We start from the raw sequence: 22,467 nt of genomic DNA on the forward strand, positions 1-22,467 counted from the left end.
CCCCATTCTACACATGTACAGCATGCTTACTGATGCTACGTGCACCATGCATGTGTCTGATTGGTGATGCTACTATCATGTGGAGGGGTTTATATCGATACTAGGTCAGTGGTCATAATGTTCTGGCTGATCAGTTTATTTTTTTGAAGACCCATGCGTGCATCTTTTTCATTGTCATGGTAAAAGAAGCATATATACAGTAAGCTTGTGTTTACCACATCAGTAAAATATTCTTTGCTATTGGTAGAAGAGTTTTTTTAGGCTCTTTTGGTGCATGTATCTGCTTGTGGGCAAATTCATCAGTTTGTCAGTAGAGGTGAACAACTGATACGGTTAAAGAGTGATCAGTCTGCTTGGGAGGACAGAAGGTTCTGGAGATTCAGAGCATAAGACTGCCATCTTACATCGAGGCAAGAAAGATCTCAGGCTGTATATATGCTACTTTCAGTGGAGTCAACCTAGTTCCCTACAATCCAAAGAAACCAGGCACAAAGTCAGACCCCTCAACCCATATGCCACATATGGTTATTAGAACATCTGTGTGCACCTGTAAATGTGCCATGAAATCAGCAGTGAGCATAAATGTTAAGCTCATGGATTCAGATCAAAGACTGACGTTTGATACCGCTAGCCATATCACCTCCACAGGAGATAGATTTAGGCAAAAATAAGGACCCACCAAGTCTGGGGTTAAATCTGCTGATCTCAAGGCTGTAACGATATCTCACAGCAAAAATTCTGTGATATAATCAGAAATATGTACAGAGAATCTGACATTGTCAACCCCTGACTCATTCACCCACTGTCTGTCATTTGTGTTCTGTCGCCATTGTCATCATTGTAGTTGTCGTTGTCCCCTCCCCTGCTCCCCAAAAAAATTCCATTGACAATGTCTTCAACTTTCCGACCAGAACACAGTAAAGTTAATAGAGAAAACCAGTTTTGAAATAGTGCCTAGCCTTCAGTGAACATAACTGGATATAGGGCACAAGTGGAGAAATTGAAATTCTATATCTGTATGCCTTCAGGACATAAGCGTGTAGCAAAACATCCCCCCTAATTTACAGAAACAGCTGGATCAAAATAAAGGAACTGATAACATGAATTACATCTACGGCATGGAAAGTTTTGTTTCAATGCATTGCCACAGCTATGGTCGACATAGCAATATCAAAACAACAAGATGGACTGAATAGGACATTGAATACACAGAACTGACATTCAATTAGCAAAAATTGTAATTTGTAACAGATTCCAACCTTGCTGTGGATGGATAAGAATGTCCTTGTGCCATGGAATCATTTCTGGTAAGCAGTTGTTCTGATGTGCTTTCTGGAGCCGCTCCCAGATTCCCACATATGGGGCAGCTCCAGATTGGAAAACCATTAGCTTGTGGGTATCAAGAGTTAAAGCAAATGGTGACATGGTTAAAAGAAAGAGGAGGAGAGCTACACAGCATTCAAATTCTAGAGAACAATAATGCAGTAAGGCTTTATTTTAGCAGTCTCCAAAGATATCTGCTCAAAAACTTGTTAGAACTCTTCAGTTATCTGATCAGTGTGGGTTTTGGATTTTGCAACAGGGCATGCAATTTCATTCATACGAGATGGTTGTTGTTCAACAGTTTTATGAACATGACTTTGGCGTGAGATCATGTGCAAACATCCTTGAAAATATGCCTGAATTTGCTTTAATCTTTTGCAGAGGTGAAGCACATTATTACTTACCAGGATGCATTAATCATCAAAATTTTTGATACTGGAGTGGAGAGAATCCCCATGGCCTTCATTAAAAACCACTACACAATGACCATGCTACTGTATAGTGTGTAGTTGGAAGATTTGGGATACTTGGTCCTTACTTTTTTGAAGATGATGGTACTAGTGTGACAGTAAATTCTCAGTGATACACTCACATGATTAACACGTTTTTTGGGCCAAGATTCAGTGTGCTGCAGATTGACCAGCTATGGTTTTAGCAAGACAGAGCCACTGCTCACACTTCACAGATATTTCTCAAAGCATTAAGGCAGATGTTTCCCAGACACTTAAATTCTTCACATTGTGATGTCCCTTGGCCAGCATGATCACCAGATCTTACATACTATGATTTTTTTCTGTGGAGCCACCATAAGGCTGAGGTGTTCACACATCAGCAGAGGCCTTTGCCAGCACTAAGAAATGCAATACGGGAAAAATTGGGCTTATCCCTTAATACATGCTCATTAGAGTGATGCAGAATTTTTGAAGTCACATTCAACAATGCATGGATAGTGGAAGACAGAACTTGAGTGAAACTTTGTTAAAAATATGAAAAATTCCCACTTATAGATATCATCCACGTTAATACAGTTTCTTTATTTTGATCCACCTTTTTTTATATGTATACTGTAAGTTAGGATGACAGGCAGATGTTAGAATCAAGTGTAATTTTTTATTTATTTATTTTTTTCCAACTGGCAATCTGCATCCATAATATGTCTTCTTTTATCTTCTGTCTATCTGTACGTATATAAATTGATGTCCCGCATCATGGTTCTTTCTGTTTATTGAGTTAATCTCAGGAACTAATGTATGGATTTTGATTTGCAGGGAGTGTTTGTATGTATAATTTATAAGTATTTCAAGCAAATTGGTTAAGCTGTGATGAATTAAAGTCCCCTATTGCTGTGACACTGATGCCATTTTCACCTCATAGTGAAAAGCAAAGCTCCTTGGAATTGTGATACCCTGCATCACCTGTTGCTGCTGTGGTGCTCCCTACCAGTGTTATGCTTTGTACCACCATTATTGCATAGCAGAATGTGAACTGATGTTTCATGACAGATTGAGTTCAGTACCATTGATTTGTGGTAGGGGGTACTTTGTACCAATGTTTTGTGCAGAGGAAATTTTGTACCAGTGCTTAGTGACGGGGGATTTCATGCCAATTTTTTGTGGCAGAGTGGTGTGCTTCATAGCAGTGTTATGATGCAGAAGGTGCTCTGTGGTGATGTTATGGTGCAGAATGTGCTCTGTGGTGATGTTATGATGCAAAAGGTACTTCACAGCAATGTTACAATGCAGAGAGTGTTTTGTAGCAATGTTATGATGCAGAGTGTGCTTCATACCATTGTTCCTTGTTGAAGGGTGCTTCTTGCCAATTTTATGTGGCAGAGGGTGTTTTGTAAGGATGTTTTGTGACAGTGTGCTTTGAACCACTGTTGTGTAGCAAAGGGTGCAGCATACTGATGTTGCCTGGCTGGTGGTGCTCTGTTCCAGTGTTTTGTGGCACAGGGTGCTGTGTAGCAATGTTACATTGCAGAAGTGCTTCTTACCAATTTTACATGGCAGTGTGTGTTTTGTAATTACAAAGGGTGAACATTAATAAAACTGACAAACTGCAAGGATAGGTTCCTGACTGGAAATGGAGGAGCAAAGGTCCTATGAATATATGTCTGGAAATGCATCATTGCTATGGTAGGAGGTGCTGATGAATGAAAGTTCCTCTGACTGTGTGCCATGTGTTCCTTGTGTGGTGCAGGCTGTACGATTGATGCAGCATACTGTAAGCAGCAGAACGGTCCAGTATTCATGTCAGGAACAAACTGAGGTGGCGTTTGTGTATGGCCAAGCAGATGGAAATGGTCACAAGATAGCACAACTATACTAAAACAAGTACCCTCACAGACAACAGCTACATCACACAACATTTCAAGCCCTTTTTGGGCATTTGTATGATCATAAGTCCTTTCAGACAAATCAGTGGGCTTGGAGTCAGTGAACTGTGCATACACCAGATATGCAGGACAAAGTTCAGGAGGATATTGAGACAGACCTCAACATGAGCTCCAGGAAAGTGGACCGCCAAGATGCTGTAAGCCAAAGTGTGATTATGTGTATCCTGCATGGTAGACACGTTGAATGTATCCCACGGAGGCCACTTTGAACATCTGTTGCGACATGAATGCGATGCAGCTCTGTTCTGTGTTCAGTCATTGTTGTCACTGCACACATACCATTCATTTCTGCACACATATTCATAGGACCATTTTTCCTTCATTACCTTTCAGGAATCCGTCCTTGCAGTTTGTCGAATTTATTAATGTTAACCCTGCATTTTTTTGGCAGTGTGTGCCTCGTACCTAAGTTACATGGCCTGAGGCAGCGGATTATCCCACACAGTGTCTGAGTGAGGCAAGGGAGTGGGAGCATCGTGAGGCAAGGGAGTGGGAGCATCATGCACAACCACTGAGTGACAGGTTTAGGTTCAATGCACTCTGGTTGGTGCACAGGCAGAGGGGTGGTATGTGCGGGTTCGGGGCCATTGCCCGATGGTGGAGAACTCGAGTCGAGAGATTGTGGGATGAATTCCTCAGTGGTCCAAGCTTGTTTAACCTGCTGAAGTGAAACTGTTTGGAGTCGGATGTTCATGAGGATGTTGATAGTATTAGCTATCGAGAAGATATACGGGTAGCAGCTATGTGCAACTGGGCACACTCGACAAAAGTGGGGAGGTCAGATAGGGCGATGGTTGCAGGATCATTGATGATTACAGCTGGGAGGACTAATGTCTCACCATACACAATTTTAGCAAGTGACACTTGGAGGTCTGCCTTATCAACCATGTGGATTGTTAACATGACCAAGAACAGGGCTTCAAGCCACTCAACACTGTGGCACATGAGGGCCACAACCGTGGCACACGATGGTGGTTTTGGAGTCCTGTGCCAGCACTCGATGAGCCCATTACTATGAAGGTGGCATGATATAATTTGAAATTTATCCATGCCACAGACCATGCAGAGTTTGTTAAATAACAGTGATCTGAACTGCCTACCCTGATTGATGGTGATAGATGAAGTGCACCCGAATCTAGCCATCCAGGAATACACAAATGCTCATGCAACAGAATCAACCGTAATGGCCGCAAGAGGGATCGCCTCCACCCATCTTGTAGCACGATCAATGATGGACAAGATATATCTGAAACCATCAGATGCAGGTGACGGCGCGATGAGTTCTAGGTCCACATCTCGGAAACAGCATCATGGGATGTCAGATTTGCGTAGGGGTGGCTGCGTATGTCCGCTGATTTTTCTGTGCTGACATGGTACGCAGGCATGAGTCCACACATGGTAGTGCTTCTTCACTCATGGTCACACAAAGCGTTCCATGACGGGTCACCCAGTAGCCTTAGTACCAGGGTGTGAAAGAGTATGCAAAATTTGGTGAAGTAAAGCAGCTGGGAAGATAGGTTGAGTGATGTCCATGGACATATCACACCATCACGGCCTGAACAAACCCAGTAGGTTGCAAGAAACTATCTGTAGGTAATGGAAGAGGCCTGACAGGGTTCTGAAGTTCGACATCATTGTCCTGTAAGTGGGACAGTTCATCGAAATTAATAGGAGATGAGATAGCACTGACATGTGACAGATAATCAGCCACCACATTTTCTGAGCCATGAATGCATTGGATGTCTGTTGTGTACTGATGGATGGGATCCATATGCCAAACCTGTGAGGGGAAGGTCAACAGCAGGATTGTGAATAGTGCCCGTGAGGAGATGATGATTTGTGAAAACTGTAATGTTCCCTCCGCGAAATATTTGTGGCCTTGTACACCACAAGAAGTTTCCAGTTGATAGCCGACCAGCTGACAGCTTATGTTGAGCCATGTACCAGTATTCCAGATGAAATGGATGAAAAATGTTTGAGAAGAGGCCTAGATGGCAAAAGCAAAGTCGTACCTTTCAACAAGGTAATTCATTTTCCCATTTATTTGCCCACAAAGATGCTTTTGCAGTGGGGAAGCTGAAAAATTTGAAGTATGAGTCATCCTTTTCACTGACTTGGGCATTATCTCACTTCCACCTACATACATCTCAAGAAATTTATGACTGAGTATTACAGCAGCCATTAATGAGTGTTTTACAAACTTACAGAATGTTACTTCAGGGATGGAATCTACTCACTGAAATAACTTGGAAAAAGTACATTTACTTAAGAGATGTGGGTAAAAAAAAAACTAAGTGCATATTTTACATAAACAAGTCTTTCACTGCCAACCTAACTTTTCATCGTTTTCTCATACTTCAGCCAAATGCAGAATAACCAAATAAAACATCAAAATGAAAGATCCACACAGATACAGTTCAAGAAAAAAAAAATCGCTTTAACCAATTCGCCTTCATAGCATTACAAAGGATTGTGTTAAATAAGAAGCATCATCAAATTTGTCAATAATGGAAACAGAATTTGGAGACTGCCTGTAAATGGTCTCAATTTGACATTCTGATTAGTCAGCTTTTTTCTCCCATCATCATTGTATTTAATCAGTGTTAAGTCTGTCTGGTCATAATATTGCATGACTTTTGACGTGATATTCATACTAATTCAAAAGCTATGTGTGCTTCCTAATAATAATAATAATAATAATAATAATAATAATAATAATAATAATAATAATAATAATAATAATAACAATAATAATAATAATAAACCCCGTGGAGGCCCGGGAAAAGAATAGGCCTCCAGTATGTTCTGCCACTCGTAAAAGGCGACGAAAAGAACAAACCACTAATAGGGCTAACCCCCCCTTTTAGTGTGATTACTTGGTTCAGGACAGAACTAAAGAAGCCTCGGACAAGTGCTGTCATTGTCGGGGACGATGTTTAAACCCTATGCCCGCCCACAATGATAACGACACTGCTAGCCAACTGGAAAATGATTTAAATCCAAATAGAGGTGTTTTGCAGGATATGCTTCCTGCAACCACCCTAGAAGGGAAACAAAGACAGAGGATGAGATGGTCAGATGAAGTTAATCGACACCTCATGTTCTGTTATTACCAAGCAACAAACCTAGGAACCAACACAACTGGATACAGATCACAAGTATACACAACATTTATTACCAGATACCCAGAATTAAAATTTTTAACAGAACAAAGACTAGCTGATCAGATCCGTGTAATAATAAAAAATAACAGGATACCCCAGTCAGAATTAGAAAACATCAAACAACAAGTACAACAAATACTGGAACAAAATAATGTGCAATCAGAAGAAGAAGAAAATACAGTAATGGACTCAAACATCCCAGAGCAAACAAACAAAGACCAACACACATCAATTAAACAATCAGATGAAAACGAAATCTTAAGACAGCCACCAGAACAAGCACAAATAGAACACGAAGTGACACACATGTTAGATATAGAAGAGAAGTTTCAGCTGACATATATAGAATACAAAGACACAAATACAGACATTAGACCATTCTTGCATAGACCGCCAAATAACCCACAAGTCGAAACAACAATAAAAACTATCAACACAATCATACACAACAAAATAAATGAAAACAAACTATGGAAGAGTTCCAACTACTGGTTTATATAGGAGCACTCACTACACTAAATATACACACTAGGCAGAGATCAGAACCAACCAACACACAGAAGAAACCCACAAAACCAGCATGGCAACACAGGCTACAGATCAGAATAGAAAAACTGAGAAAAGACATAGGACAGCTAACACAATTTATAAGAAATGAAACGTCAGAGAAAAAAAAAAAAAAAAAAAAAAACGAAAAAGGTTAGGTAAAATCTCACAACAAGAAGCGATAGAGCAATTAGATGAAAAGAAGCAGAAATTACAAGCATTGGCCAAACGACTTAGAAGACACAAAAAAAGTGAAAATAGAAGGAAATAAAACCAAACATTCAATACAAACCAAAAGAAATTTTACCAGACAATAGATAACTCACACATTAAAATAGACAATCCACCAAACATAACAGACATGGAACACTTCTGGAGCAACATATGGTCAAACCCGGTACAACATAACAGGCATGCACGGTGGATACAAGCACAAACAGACACATACAAGATGATACCACAAATGCCTGAAGTGATAATTTTGCAACATGAAGCCACCCAAGCAGTTAATTCTACTCACAATTGGAAAGCCCCTGGAAAAGATAAAATACCAAATTTCTGGCTAAAGAAGTTCACCTCAACACATTCACATCTAACTAAATTATTTAACAATATAATAGAGGGAAACATTCCACGTGGGAAAAATTACATATAAAAATAAAGCTGAGGTGACTTACCGAACGAAAGCGCTGGCAGGTCGATAGACACACAAACATACACACAAAATTCTAGCTTTCGCAACCAACGGTTGCCTCATCAGGAAAGAGGGAAGGAGAGGGAAAGATGAAAGGATGTGGGTTTTCAGGGAGAGGGTAAGGAGTCATTCCAATCCCGGGAGCGGAAAGACTTACCTTTTACCTTTAAATATGTCTGCCTGTGTCTGTATGTGTGGATGGATATGTGTGTGTGTGCGAGTGTATACCTGTCCTTTTTTCCCCCCTAAGGTAAGTCTTTCCGCTCCCGGGATTGGAATGACTCCTTACCCTCTCCCTTAAAACCCACATCCTTTCATCTTTCACTCTCCTTCCCTCTTTCCTGATGAGGCAACCGTTGGTTGCGAAAGCTAGAATTTTGTGTGTATGTTTGTGTTTGTTTGTGTGTCTATCGACCTGCCAGCGCTTTCGTTCGGTAAGTCACCTCATCTTTATTTTTATATGTAAATTATTTAACAGTTACATTGCAGACCCATACACATTCCCTGATACACTTACACATGGAATAACTTATCTGAAACCTAAAGATCAAGCAGACACAGCAAACCCAGCTAAATATCATCCCATAACATGCCTTCCAACAATATACAAAATATTAACTTCAGTCATTACACAGAAATTAATGACACATACAACACAGAACAAAATTACAAATGAAGAACAAAAAGGCTGTTGCAAAGGAGCACGAGGATGTAAAGAGCAACTGATAATAGATGCAGAGATGACATATCAAGCTAAAACTAAACAAAGGTCGCTACACTACACATACATTGATTACCAAAAAGCTTTTGATAGTGTACCCCACTCATGGTTACTACAAATATTGGAAATAAACAAAGTAGATCCTAAATTGATACAGTTCCTAAACATAGTAATGAAAAATTGCAAAACAACACTTAATATCCAAACAAATTCAAATAATATCACATCACAGCCAATACAGATTAAGCGTGGAATATATCAAGGAGACTCATTAAGTCCTTTCTGGTTCTGCCTTGCTCTGAACCCACTATCCAACATGCTAAATAATACAAATTATGGATACAATATTACTGGAATATACCAACACAAAATCACACATTTGCTATACATGGATGATCTAAAACTACTGGCAGCAACAAATCAACAACTCAGCCAATTACTGAAGATAACAGAAGTATTCAGCAATGATATAAATAATGGCTTTTGGAACAGACAAATGTAAGAAAAATAGCATAATCAAGGAAAAACACACTAAAAAGAAGATTACATATTGGATAACCACAGTGACTGCATAGAAGTGATGAAAAAAACAGATGCCTATAAATATCTAGGATAGAGACAAAAATAGGAATAGATAATACAAGTATTAAAGAAGAACTAAAAGAAAAATATAGACAAAGACTAACAAAAAGACTGAAAACAGAATTGACAGCAAGAAACAATACAAAAGCTATAAATACCTATGCTATACCAATATTGACCTACTCATTTGGAGTAGTGAAATGGAGTAACACAGACCTAGAAGCACTCAATAACTTACATGATCTCAATGCCGCAAATATAGAATACATCACATACATTCAGCAACAGAAAGATTCACATTAAGCAGAAAGGAAGGAGGAAGGGGATTTATCGACATAAAAAACCTACATTATGGACAGGTAGACAATTTAAGAAAATTCTTTATAGAACGAGCAGAAACTAGCAAAATACACAAAGCAATCACTCATGTAAATACATCGGCTACACCATTGCGATTTCATAACCACTTCTACAACCCTTTGGATCACATAACATCAACAGGTATGAAGAAAGTAAATTGGAAAAAGAAAACACTACACGGCAAGCACCCGTATCATCTAACACAGCCACACATTGATCAAGACGCATCCAACACATGGCTAAGAAAAGGCAATATATACAGTGAGATGGAAGGATTCATGATTGTAATACAGGATCAAACAATAAACACCAGATATTACAGCAAGCATATTATTAAAGATCCCAATACCACAACAGATAAATGCAGACTTTGCAAACAACAAATAGAAACAGCAGATCACATCACAAGCGGATGTACAATACTAGCAAATACAGAATACCCCAGAAGACATGACAATGTAGCAAAAATAATACATCAACAGCTTGCCTTACAACATAAACTTATAAAACAACACCTTCCCACATACAAGTATGCACCACAAAATGTACTGGAGAATGATGAATACAAATTATACTGGAACAGAACCATTATAACAGATAAAACAACACCACATAACAAACCTGACATCATACTCACCAATAAAAAGAAGAAAGTAACACAACTAATCAAAATATCCATACCCAATACAACAAATATACAAAAGAAAACAGGAGAAAAAATTGAAAAATACATCCAACTGGCTGAGGAAGTCAAGGACATGTGGCATCAGGATAAAGTTGACATTATACCAATTATACTATCAACTACAGGAGTCATACCATACAATATCCACCAGTACATCAATGCAATACAGTTACATCCAAACTTATATATACAACTACAGAAATCCGCAATTATTGATACATGTTCAATCACCCGAAAGTCCCTAAATGCAATATAACATGTACCATACAGTTAAAAGGAAGTCGCGCTTGAGCAAGGTCCGCATCACTTTCCATTTTTGACCAGACATAATGTCTGAGAAAAGAAAGAAATAATAATAATACTGTAGAAGAAATAGGAGAGTTCAAAGAAGTTTTCATTTTTATTCAGAATCTCATGTGCAAGTTCAGCTGTGGTGTTTTCAGTTACATTATGCAACAATAAACACTGTATGCATGTATTTCACTGTCATGAAAATAGTCCACACATAGAGTACACATACAACAATAGATTAATAATGAACTGTCTTGTGTTACTCATAACCCTATGCACAGTGAAATGTGACCAACATAGTAGCCTGATATCGTATTTGTCCAGATATTTTTGGTAGTGTATGGAAAATTCACAGTTGAAATACAGTGTTGTTATTACTTTTTATAACAGTATTAATTTTTTACCTGATTTAGGAATGTCATGGTCTGAACGAATGGATGCATTAGAGCAGCTGCAAGAACTTGTTGCAAGGCACCCTGGACGAGCTCTTGAGCTTCACCAGAAACTGTCATCTCCATCACGTCGTCGCACTGTTCCTGAAACTTTGCGTCGCTTCCAAGCAAAACAGGCACAGGCCGAAGAAAAACGTGAGAAACTGAAACTGGAACGAAGTCAACGCCTTCGGGAACTTCTAAACAAGGCATGGATGCTTTTAGTTTATGTAGTGTGAACTTTCCATAGCTTCTAAAGCTATGATTCACTGTCCTCCTTCAGGTTGTGCATTACAAGCAGCACAGAGTGTACTAAGTTTGGACCAGCTACCGAACTCTCCTTAGGATATTAAGAGAAACTGATATTTTTGTGCAATATGTGACATGTACCAAGTAAAATTTATGTTGTCCTCTTGTAGTTGTTATGTTCTGGTCATAGCTGCAAGGTGTAATAATTGTGATGGTGGTTCTTACCTAGTTGTACTGTGCTACACTGGGCATGGAAGGGCAATTATCTAGTCTGATGCAACATTTGCAAACACACAATACTGACCATAATGTCACACCTTGCTCTTAAAAATCTATTTCTTATTATTTTCCATCCGATAGTTTTGCTAACTATCCAAGCGGACACTTCTGTCTACATTTATTGTGTTTCAGAGTCAATTCTTCTTTTTTACGTTCATATGATTAGAGATGTGAAAAAAGGGTGCTACTTGTTATTAGATTTTGTTATAAGCTTTTTCTTTTAGTGTCAGAGAAGGGTTGGTTGAAGTGTTGTGAGAGGAAGGGGAGAGGAGGGCTGCCCTGAAGTGATTAACAACAAGGGAAATGAAAAAGTTGAAGTAAGGATCTGTTTAGTATTGACATTGCTGTAGATTGCAGATTGTATTTCAGTTATATGGTTAGTTATTGCTTGTTGCAGAAATCCAGTAATGTGTGGATGACATTAAATGTATAAATGTGGTAATGGTGGTCCTTGGTGGAATATAAATAATGGAAGGAGTAAAGGTAACAACTCAGCAAACAGAGTAATCTGTAACCACATAAAGACAACTGACAGGTTTGCTAGCTTTGGGACAAATCCTTCTTCAGGCCTACGTATGCGCATGCATGCGTGTGGCCCCCCTCCCCCTCCTAACTACCTACCCACCTACACACACACTCATACAGTCAGTGTAGTAGGACAACATAGTCTTGCAGGTACAGGTGTATATGCATTCTATAGTTTTGAAGAACAACTTATCCAAAAGCTAGCAAAGTTCTGTTTTGTTTATGTCCTTATTTAAGACTCAGTGTTTCAACTATTCGGTGAGTTGGTACAACACATTATTCATTGGGCAAATAAGTACTTTGGAGTAGAGGAGACTACTACACAAATAACTAGAGAAGGGTATGAGCCTGTATATAAGTGGTTGGTTGTATCTTTTTGTGTTTGTCTCTGTGCTGCAGACAAACACAAATAATAGTGTGGGCACAAGAGTGCAGAAATTGGAGTTACGCTAGAAAAGACTATTTAGTAGTAAGTAAAGATACAAGTTAGCTCTTAGAGAAAGTAAAAAACTGCAGCCAACGACTGTTAATATTGCCATTTATCCAAAACAGATTGCACTGTTACTGACTTTAAACCAACAGGTTCCACATCAGAGTGATCACATTTATAATTTAATTTAGCTTATACTGAACAAATGCTAAATGAAATTATAACTGTAAACATCCATCCGATGGTGAGCTTTTTGGTATAAATCCCTAAAAGAGGTACATGTGTTTCATAAATAACGTTATTTAAAGTGGCTGGTTGCTATTTTGTGTAAGAATTAACCTGTATCTTTACACAGCCATATTCTAATATCAATCTTCAAAAAGTAGAAAATAAAGAATTATCATTTTGCAACAATCATTTGAAGGATAGTAATAATTACTGTTCTATCATTATTGTTATGCAGTCCTTTATTCTCCTACATTTTATTATTTTATTTGAATGCATATGAAGGAAATGCCCCCAGGAAAGTGCATTTAAGAGTATCAACCAACTGATTCCCTCTCCCACCATGACTATTCTCACCACTGAGAACCATAGAGTAAATGTTTTGAAAGGACATAGTGCATTAAACAATTCTTAAAGGTGAGAACACTTTATTAGAGAGTCGTCTACAGACGTTAAAGTAACCTCTGGCGTGCCACAGGGGAGTGTTATGGGACCATTGCTTTTCACAATATATATAAATGACCTAGTAGATAGTGTCGGAAGTTCCATGCGGCTTTTCGCGGATGATGCTGTAGTATACAGAGAAGTTGCAGCATTAGAAAATTGTAGCGAAATGCAGGAAGATCTGCAGCGGATAGGCACTTGGTGCAGGGAGTGGCAACTGACCCTTAACATAGACAAATGTAATGTATTGCGAATACATAGAAAGAAGGATCCTTTATTGTATGATTATATGATAGCGGAACAAACACTGGTAGCAGTTACTTCTGTAAAATATCTGGGAGTATGCGTGCGGAATGATTTGAAGTGGAATGATCATATAAAATTAATTGTTGGTAAGGCGGGTACCAGGTTGAGATTCATTGGGAGAGTCCTTAGAAAATACAGTCCATCAACAAAGGAGGTGACTTACAAAACACTCGTTCGACCTATACTTGAGTATTGATCATCAGTGTGGGATCCGTACCAGATCGGGTTGATGGAGGAGATAGAGAAGATCCAAAGAAGAGCGGCGCGTTTCGTCACAGGGTTATTTGCTAACCGTGATAGCCTTACGGAGATGTTTAACAAACTCAAGTGGCAGACACTGCAAGAGAGGCGCTCTGCATCGCGGTGTAGCTTGCTCGCCAGGTTTCGAGAGGGTGCGTTTCTGGAAGAGGTATCTAATATATTGCTTCCCCCTACTTATACCTCCCGAGGAGATCACGAATGTAAAATTAGAGAGATTAGAGCGCGCACGGAGGCTTTCAGACAGTCGTTCTTCCCGCGAACCACACGCAACTGGAACAGGAAAGGGAGGTAATGACAGTGACACGTAAGTGCCGTCCGCCACACACCGTTGGGTGGCTTGCGGAGTATAAATGTAGATGTAGATGTAGATCTTAAAACAGAATTCATTTTCAAGTAATTAGATCTTCCACATACGTAATAGGTGCTGGCAGCTTGTGTCGACAGCAAGTGCCAATATGAAATAAATGAATAAGCAAGTAAATAAATATATCCAAACAAAGATGATGTGACTTACCGAACGAAAGTGCTGGCAGGTCGACAGACACACAAACAAACACACAAACAAACACAAACATACACACAAAATTCAAGCTTTCGCAACAAACTGTTGCCTCATCAGGAAAGAGGGAAGGAGAGGGAAAGACGAAAGGATGTGGGTTTTAAGGGAGAGGGTAAGGAGTCATTCCAATCCCGGGAGTGGAAAGACTTACCTTAGGGGGAAAAAAGGACGGGTATACACTCGCGCACACACACACATATCCATCCACACATCTTACCTTAGGGGGAAAAAAGGACGGGTATACACTCGCGCACACACACACACACACATATCCATCCACACATATACATGTGTGGATGGATATGTGTGTGTGTGCGCGAGTGTATACCCGTCCTTTTTTCCCCCTAAGGTAAGTCTTTCCGCTCCCGGGATTGGAATGACTCCTTACCCTCTCCCTTAAAACCCACATCCTTTCGTCTTTCCCTCTCCTTCCCTCTTTCCTGATGAGGCAACAGTTTGTTGCGAAAGCTTGAATTTTGTGTGTATGTTTGTGTGTCTGTCGACCTGCCAGCACTTTCATTTGGTAAGTCACATCATCTTTGTTTTTATATATATATAAACAAAGATGATGTGACTTACCATACGAAAGCGCTGGCAGGTCGATAGAAACACAAACACACACATTCCCTCTATATATATATATATATATATATATATATATATATATATATATATATATATATATATATATATATATTTTCCACTTGGGGAAAAAATATATCTAAAAACAAAGATGATGCGACCCACCAAACGAAAGCGCTGGCACACACACACACACACACACACACACACACACACACACACACACACGCACAAAACTCCAGCCCTCGCAACCAACGGCCGCCCCGCCAGGAAAGAGGGAAGGAGAGGGAAAGACGAAAGGATCTGGGTTCCAAGGGAGAGGGCAAGGAGCCACCCCAATCCCGGGAGCGGAAAGACCCACCTTAGGGGGAAAAAAGGACGGGCACACAGACACACATTCATCCACACATACACAGACACAAGCAGACATACACAGAGGCAAAGAGTCTGGGCAGAGATGTCAGTCGAGGCGGAAGTGCAGAGGCAAAGATGTTGTTGAATGACAGGTGAGGTATGAGTGGCGGCAACTTGAAATTAGCGGAGATTGAGGCCTGGAGGATAACGGGAAGAGAGGATATATTGAAGAGCACGTTCCCATCTCCGGAGTTCGGATAGGTTGGTGTTAGTGGGAAGTATCCAGATAACCCGGACGGTGTAACACTGTGCCAAGATGTGCTGGCCGTGCACCAAGGCATGTATAGCCACAGGGTGATCCTCATTACCAACAAACACTGTCTGCCTGTGTCCATTCATGCGAATGGACAGTTTGTTGCTGGTCATTCCCACATAGAATGCGTCACAGTGTAGGCAGGTCAGTTGGTAGATCACGTGGGTGCTTTCACACGTGGCTCTGCCTTTGATCGTGTACACCTTCCGGGTTACAGGACTGGAGTAGGTGGTGGTGGGAGGGTGCATGGGACAGGTTTTACACCGGGGGCGGTTACAAGGGTAGGAGCCAGAGGGTAGGGAAGGTGGTTTGGGGATTTCATAGGGATGAACTAAGAGGTTACGAAGGTTAGGTGGACGGCGGAAAGACACTCTTGGTGGAGTGGGGAGGATTTCATGAAGGATGGATCTCATTTCAGGGCAGGATTTGAGGAAGTCATATCCCTGCTGGAGAGCCACATTCAGAATCTGATCCAGTCCCGGAAAGTATCCTGTCACAAGTGGGACATTTTTGTGGTTCTTCTGTGTGAGGTTCTGGGTTTGAGAGGATGAGGAAATGGCTCTGGTTATTTGCTTCTGTACCAGGTCGGGAGGGTAGTTGCGGGATGCGAAAGGTGTTGTCAGGTTGTTGGTGTAATGGTTCAGGGATTCCGGACTGGAGCAGATTCGTTTGCCACGAAGACCTAGGCTGTAGGGAAGGGACCGTTTGATGTGGAATGGGTGGCAGCTGTCATAAAGGAGGTACCATTGGACAGGTGGAGGTCAACATCAAGGAAAGTGGCATGGGATTTGGAGTAGGACCAGGTGAATCTGATGGAAACAAAGGAGTTGAGGTTGGAGAGGAAATTCTGGAGTTCTTCTTCACTGTGAGTCCAGATCATGAAGATGTCATCAATAAATCTGTACCAAACTTTGGGTTGGCAGGCCTGGGTAACCGAGAAGGCTTCCTCTAAGCGACCCATGAATAGGTTGGCGTACGAGGGGGCCATCCTGGTACCCATGGCTGTTCCCTTTAATTGTTGGTATGTCTGGTCTTCAAAAGTGAAGAAGTTGTGGGTCAGGATGAAGCTGGCTAAGGTAATGAGGAAAGAGGTTGTAGGTAGGGTGGCAGGTGATCGGCGTGAAAGGAAGTGCTCCATCGCAGCGAGGCCCTGGACGTGCGGGATATTTGTGTATAAGGAAGTGGCATCAATGGTTACAAGGATGGTTTCCGGGGGTAACGGATTGGGTAAGGATTCCAGGCGTTCGAAATTTTTTCCCACGTGGAATGTTTCCCTCTATTATATTCAAGTAAATAAATAAATTTTTAGGTATAAAGTAGTGTGATACTGCTTCTCTGCACCATTGTATCATGAAAATGATGAATAACTGTAAAAATGTAACATAAATGTAGTTACTTTGTATCTCACAATAGTACCTTTTTTTTGATATTGGATATTGTTAACCCATCTAACAGGTGGAAGAGGTAAAGGCTGCCCAGGCCCAACTCATAGAGGATAAAAGAAACCGCCTTGAAATGAAGCTTAAACGTGCTGAAGTCAACCGTAAGCTGCACCTTCAAGGCATTGTACGTAAGGCTCACGATGAAGAGGAGAAACTGAAGGAGATTGCATTCATCACTGAACTGTCAGCACAAAACAAGAGACACGATTTTATGGCTCAATGCCAGGTACAGTTATCTAAGAAAATCTTGAAGATTTAATATTCTAATAATTATTAACCTTTCTGCAGGTATGAAAGATGCAGAGGGGAGAAAATTCTGTTGTATGTTGACTGATTTAAGAATGAGATGTGAATTTGGAATCGTAATTACATTATCGTCAGTGGTTTTGTTATATTATATCAAATCAAATGTGAAATCTGAGATTTGGATAACTACTATAGTTGTCACATTTAGGTGTAAAGCTGTCTGGGAAAGTTAATAGATGTAGAAAAGAGGCTTACCAGGAAAGAGAAGAAAAACTAATTCAGAGTCTTGGTATCAAGAAAACAAATAGAATTAACGGGGAACTATGATAGAGAAGGCTAATCTACTAGAGTATTAATAACGAGCTACAGGCAACCTATAGTTCAAGTTGGAAATATTACAATTCAAAATATATCCCTTTCTTTCTTTCCTTCTCAACCCATATGGTAAGACTCCGCTGATGTAGGGTTCTGGGTTCCTTCTCTGAGCTGTACACCTTTTCCTAAACCTCCCCAGTCCATTCCCTTCACCCCTCTTCCTTCCCTTCAACTCTTCTGCCAGAAGAAGGAACCACTGCTTCCGAAAGCCTGTAAAAGTTAAATCTTTGTGTGTGTGTGTGTGTGTGTGTGTGTGTGTGTGTGTGTGTGTGTGTTCTCATGCTACAACTTGGTGAGTAGATTTTTTATATATCCATTTACATTATATTGCAAATATATCTCTAGCTACGTATTAAGATTAAAATACTAATAAAAGGACAAACAAAATTTAAAAAAGGAATGGGGGAGAAAGAGGGCTAAGAACAAATGAAACAATAAAGAAATATCTTTAAGTGAGACACAAATTAATAGGAACACACAGGAGGAACGCGAATGCAAGGACAAAAGAAGAATGGAACAAAGACATGGAAGAAAATCTGGCATTAGCAATAGGAGAAAAGTGCCACACGGGATAGTACCAGTTAGATTCCTGAGAATCATATTTATGTTCGATACTTTGTTACCATCTTGTAAGTTTGGAAACCCTTGTGTAAGGAGGCAAGATCTTAATAAACTGCCCAGTGGACTATTTATTCCATTTGGTATGTCTTGCAAACTTCCTCAATTTCCCTGAGGATAGCAGCATCATCACCAAATCTTATGAGTGATATTCTTTCACTCTGAATTTTAATCCTACTCCTGAACCTATCTTTCATTTCCATAATTGCTTCTTCACTGTACTGATTGAACAGTAGTGGTAAGAGACTGATTCTCTGAATTCCAATCATTTTAATTTGAGCATTTCATTCTTGGTCTTCCATTCTTGTTTTTTTCTTCATTCTTGTACATATTATACAGGGTGATTCAAAAAGAATACCACAACTTTAGGAATTTAAAACTCTGCAACGACAAAAGGCAGAGCTAAGCACTATCTGTCGGCGAATTAAGGGAGCTATAAAGTTTCATTTAATTGTACATTTGTTCGCCATTTCAGCCAATAAAGTTTTTGGTCCCTTTTTCTTCGAAGGTGCTACTGTAACTGGACTACATTATCTGGAGATGTTAGAGAATTGGCTGTTCCCTCAGCTCGAACAAGAAGCACTACAATTCATATTTCAGCAGGATGGAGCGCCACCACATTGGCACTTATCTGTCCGTAACTACCTGAACGTCAACTACCCGAGGCGATGGATCGGCCGCCAGGCAGCCCATGACAGAGCACGTCATCACTGGCCTCCAAGAAGCCATGATCTTACCCCCTGCGATTTTTTCTTATGGGGGTATGTTAAGGATATGGTCTTTCGGCCACCTCTCCCAGCCACCATTGATGATTTGAAACGAGAAATAACAGCAGCTATCCAAACTGTTACGCCTGATATGCTACAGAGAGTGTGGAACGAGTTGGAGTATCGGGTTGATATTGCTCGTGTGTCTGGAGGGGGCCATATTGAACATCTCTGAACTTGTTTTTGAGTGAAAAAAAAAAAAAACCTTTTTAAATACTCTTTGTAATGATGTACAACAGGAGGTTATATTATGTTTCTTTCATTAAATACACATTTTCAAAGTTGTGGTATTCTTTTTGAATCACCCTGTATATTACATTCTTTCCCTATAGCTTACGCCTACATTTATGAGACTTTCAAACATCTTGGACCATTTTCCATTATTTCACACTTTTTCTAAGTCTATAAATCCTATGAGTGTGTTGTAATTTGTCTTAAGTCACACTTCTATTACCAACATAACTACCTCTCTGTTACCTTTACTTTTTCTAAAGCCAAACTGCTCATCACCTAAGATATCTTCTATTTTCTTATAGATTATTCTGTATATTATTCTTGTCAGCAACTTGGACACATGAAATGTTAGGCTGATTCTGCAATAGTTCTCAAATATGTCTGTCGTTACTATCTTTGGGCTTATGTGGATGATACTTTTCCGAAAGTCTGATGGTATGTCTCCAGTTTGATGTATTCTACATGCCAACTTGAACTATTTGTTGGGTTGCCATTTCTCCCCCACTTATTTCAGAAATTGTGAAGTAATGTTATCTATGCATTCTGTCTTATTTAATTGCAAGTCTTGCAAAGCTTTGTCAAACTCTGACTGGTAATACTGGGTCCCTTGTGAAATCCAGATACACTTCCATTTCTTCTTCCATCACATCAGCAGGCAGTTCCTCCCCCGCATAGAGGCCTTCAGGGTATTCTTTTCATCTGTCCACTCTTTTGTCTATGTTTAACAACATAATTCCTCTTGCCTTTTAGTGCTGACAGCTTTACTTTCAATTGTTTATAAGGCTGTTTTGACTTTATTGTATGAGAATCTGTTCTTCCAATTATCATATCTTGTTTGATTTCTTCACACTTTTCTTGCAGCTGTTTCACCTTAACTTCCCTGCCTTTCCTATTTATTTCATTCTTAAGTGACCTACACTGCTGTATTCTTGTTTTCTTCATCAGAATTTTTGTGTTTTATTCTTTTATTGATTTCTTGGAGTATTTCTTCTCTAACCCGAGGTTTCTTCAGTTACCTTCCTTGTATTACAACTGTCTGTCCAAGTTCTGTGATTGTCCTTATTTAGAGAAGTTGATTCCGCTTCAGCTGAACTGCCTACTGTGATATTTATTACTGTCTAACCCACATATTATTCAATATATACACTGAGCAGGCATTGAAGGAAACAGAAGAGAAAATTGGAAAATTAATTAAAAGTTGAGGCAGAAAAATTAATAACTATAAAGATTGCCAGTGACACTGTAGTCCTGTCAGAAGAAGGCAAAGGACTTGGAACATAAGATGAATGAAATGGGTACTGTTGTGAAAACATATCATAAGATGAACATCAGCAAAAGTAACACAAGGGCAATGGGATGTAGTCAAATCAAATTGGTAAAAGCTGATAGAATTACATTAGAAAATGAGACCAAAAAGTAGTAGATGAGCTTTTCTGTTTGGACAGCAAAATAACTGACATTGGCCAAAGTAGGCACAATATAAAATGCAGACTGGAAATAAGGTTGCTACTGTAAAAGAGAGTTTTGTCAACATTGAATATAAATTTTAGTGATATGAAGCCTTTCCTGGGTTAATTCGCCTGGATGTAGTCTTATACGAAAGTGAAAAATCAATGACAAACAGTACAGTCAGGAACAGAATAGAAGCTTTTGAAATGTTTTGCTACAGAAGAATGCTGAAGATGAGGTAATTAAGGAAGAGGAACTGAATCGATTTCAGGAAGAAAGACTTCCTGGGGCATCAAGAAATAGTTAATTTAGTATTGGAGGGAAGTGTGAGGGGTGAAAATTGTAGAGGGAACCAAAGACCTGACTATAGTTACTAGATTCCAAATGGATTCAGGTTGCAATAGTCATACAGAGATGATGAAACTTGCACTGAGCTGCCTGCATCAAAACAATTCTTATACTGAAGATCACAACGATGACAACAATAACATTGACATTTCATTAGGAACATAGGCACAGAGGCATAAGTAAAAGCAGCTGATATCAACTTATTGATAATACCTATTACTGTGCTTTTATTTTGTAGCCTTTTAACTAATACTGAGTTACAGGATAACATATTTTCAGTAGTTGTTATCTGTATAGTTCCTGTAAAACACAACTCCTTTAACCAGAAAGTGACTAAGTGTAAATTTCACTGTGGAAGGAACAAGAGGAACGACTCCAAGGCATACATGAAGAACGACAGAGAAAACAGGAAGAGAAAGCAGCTAAAGAGGCAGCTGCAGAAGAGAGGCGAAGACTTCTGGAGGCAGAGAGGCAGGTAAGTCACTCATTAAGAGTATGTTTTATGGTGTGGTAATTTTTTATTGTGCTGTGTGGTAATACATTTGAATAACTGATGCAGGAAAGATTAGAAAAAATGCAAGAACTTAGGAGAAAGAGAGAGGAAAGAGTTGGACGAAAACAGCAAGAAAAGGAAAAAGAAAGGCAAGAACATGCAAGAGAAAGGGCAAGGTAATTATCAACAGTTCCTTAGCTGTAAATGTGTTCTTTTGTTTTCAAGCACTTTATATTTTTTTTTAAAAATATTGTTGGTTCATTAGGAAAACATATCTCAGAAAAGTTATGTGAGGTTTTCTCAGTTGATGTGATTGCCTAACAATAAATGAGGTTTCTTTTTTCTCCTCACTGGAGCGCAGCACATTGGTCATTACGTGTCATTGGCTTACTAATAGCTGATATACAGGGCTTTCTACCTAAAAAGGTAGTTAAAATATTTTTGTTTTATTTTTGAGATTTAAGGTTTTCATGCTAAGCCGATGTTGCTTGTTTATATGCACCATTGTCATCTGGCAGTGTCCAAGCCAGCTTAAGCTTGGCACAGTTCTTTTTCTTGTTTCAAAGAAAGTTCAGTTACAGCTTCACTGAAATTGTCAAAATATCCTTCTTTAATATGAGGCTTTAAAGAGAATACATCAACAAGCAAATTTATATATGTGGTCTTTCAGATTTTGCTGATGAAATTGAGCATTTCCAAATTTTGAAGACTCCAGCTAAGTCACTTTTATTATTTTCTACAATATTTGAAATTCTTGTGGTTGGTGTTCCCATATG

General features: G+C 39.5%; 1 protein-coding gene across 3 annotated transcripts in view; it reads left to right on the plus strand.

The window, feature by feature from the left end:
* Positions 1-22,467, plus strand: part of LOC126483888 (S phase cyclin A-associated protein in the endoplasmic reticulum) — a 607,888-nt gene that overhangs the window by 141,934 nt on the left and 443,487 nt on the right. For all 3 annotated transcript variants that reach the window (XM_050107144.1, XM_050107145.1, XM_050107146.1), the window contains 4 exons: positions 11,175-11,401; positions 17,175-17,387; positions 21,557-21,673; positions 21,758-21,867. In XM_050107144.1, the coding sequence (XP_049963101.1) occupies positions 11,175-11,401; positions 17,175-17,387; positions 21,557-21,673; positions 21,758-21,867 (667 nt within the window). The remainder of the gene's footprint in view (positions 1-11,174; positions 11,402-17,174; positions 17,388-21,556; positions 21,674-21,757; positions 21,868-22,467) is intronic.

Source organism: Schistocerca serialis, chromosome 6 (genome assembly GCF_023864345.2).
Source record: "Schistocerca serialis cubense isolate TAMUIC-IGC-003099 chromosome 6, iqSchSeri2.2, whole genome shotgun sequence".
Classification (NCBI taxonomy): Eukaryota; Metazoa; Arthropoda; class Insecta; order Orthoptera; family Acrididae; genus Schistocerca; species Schistocerca serialis.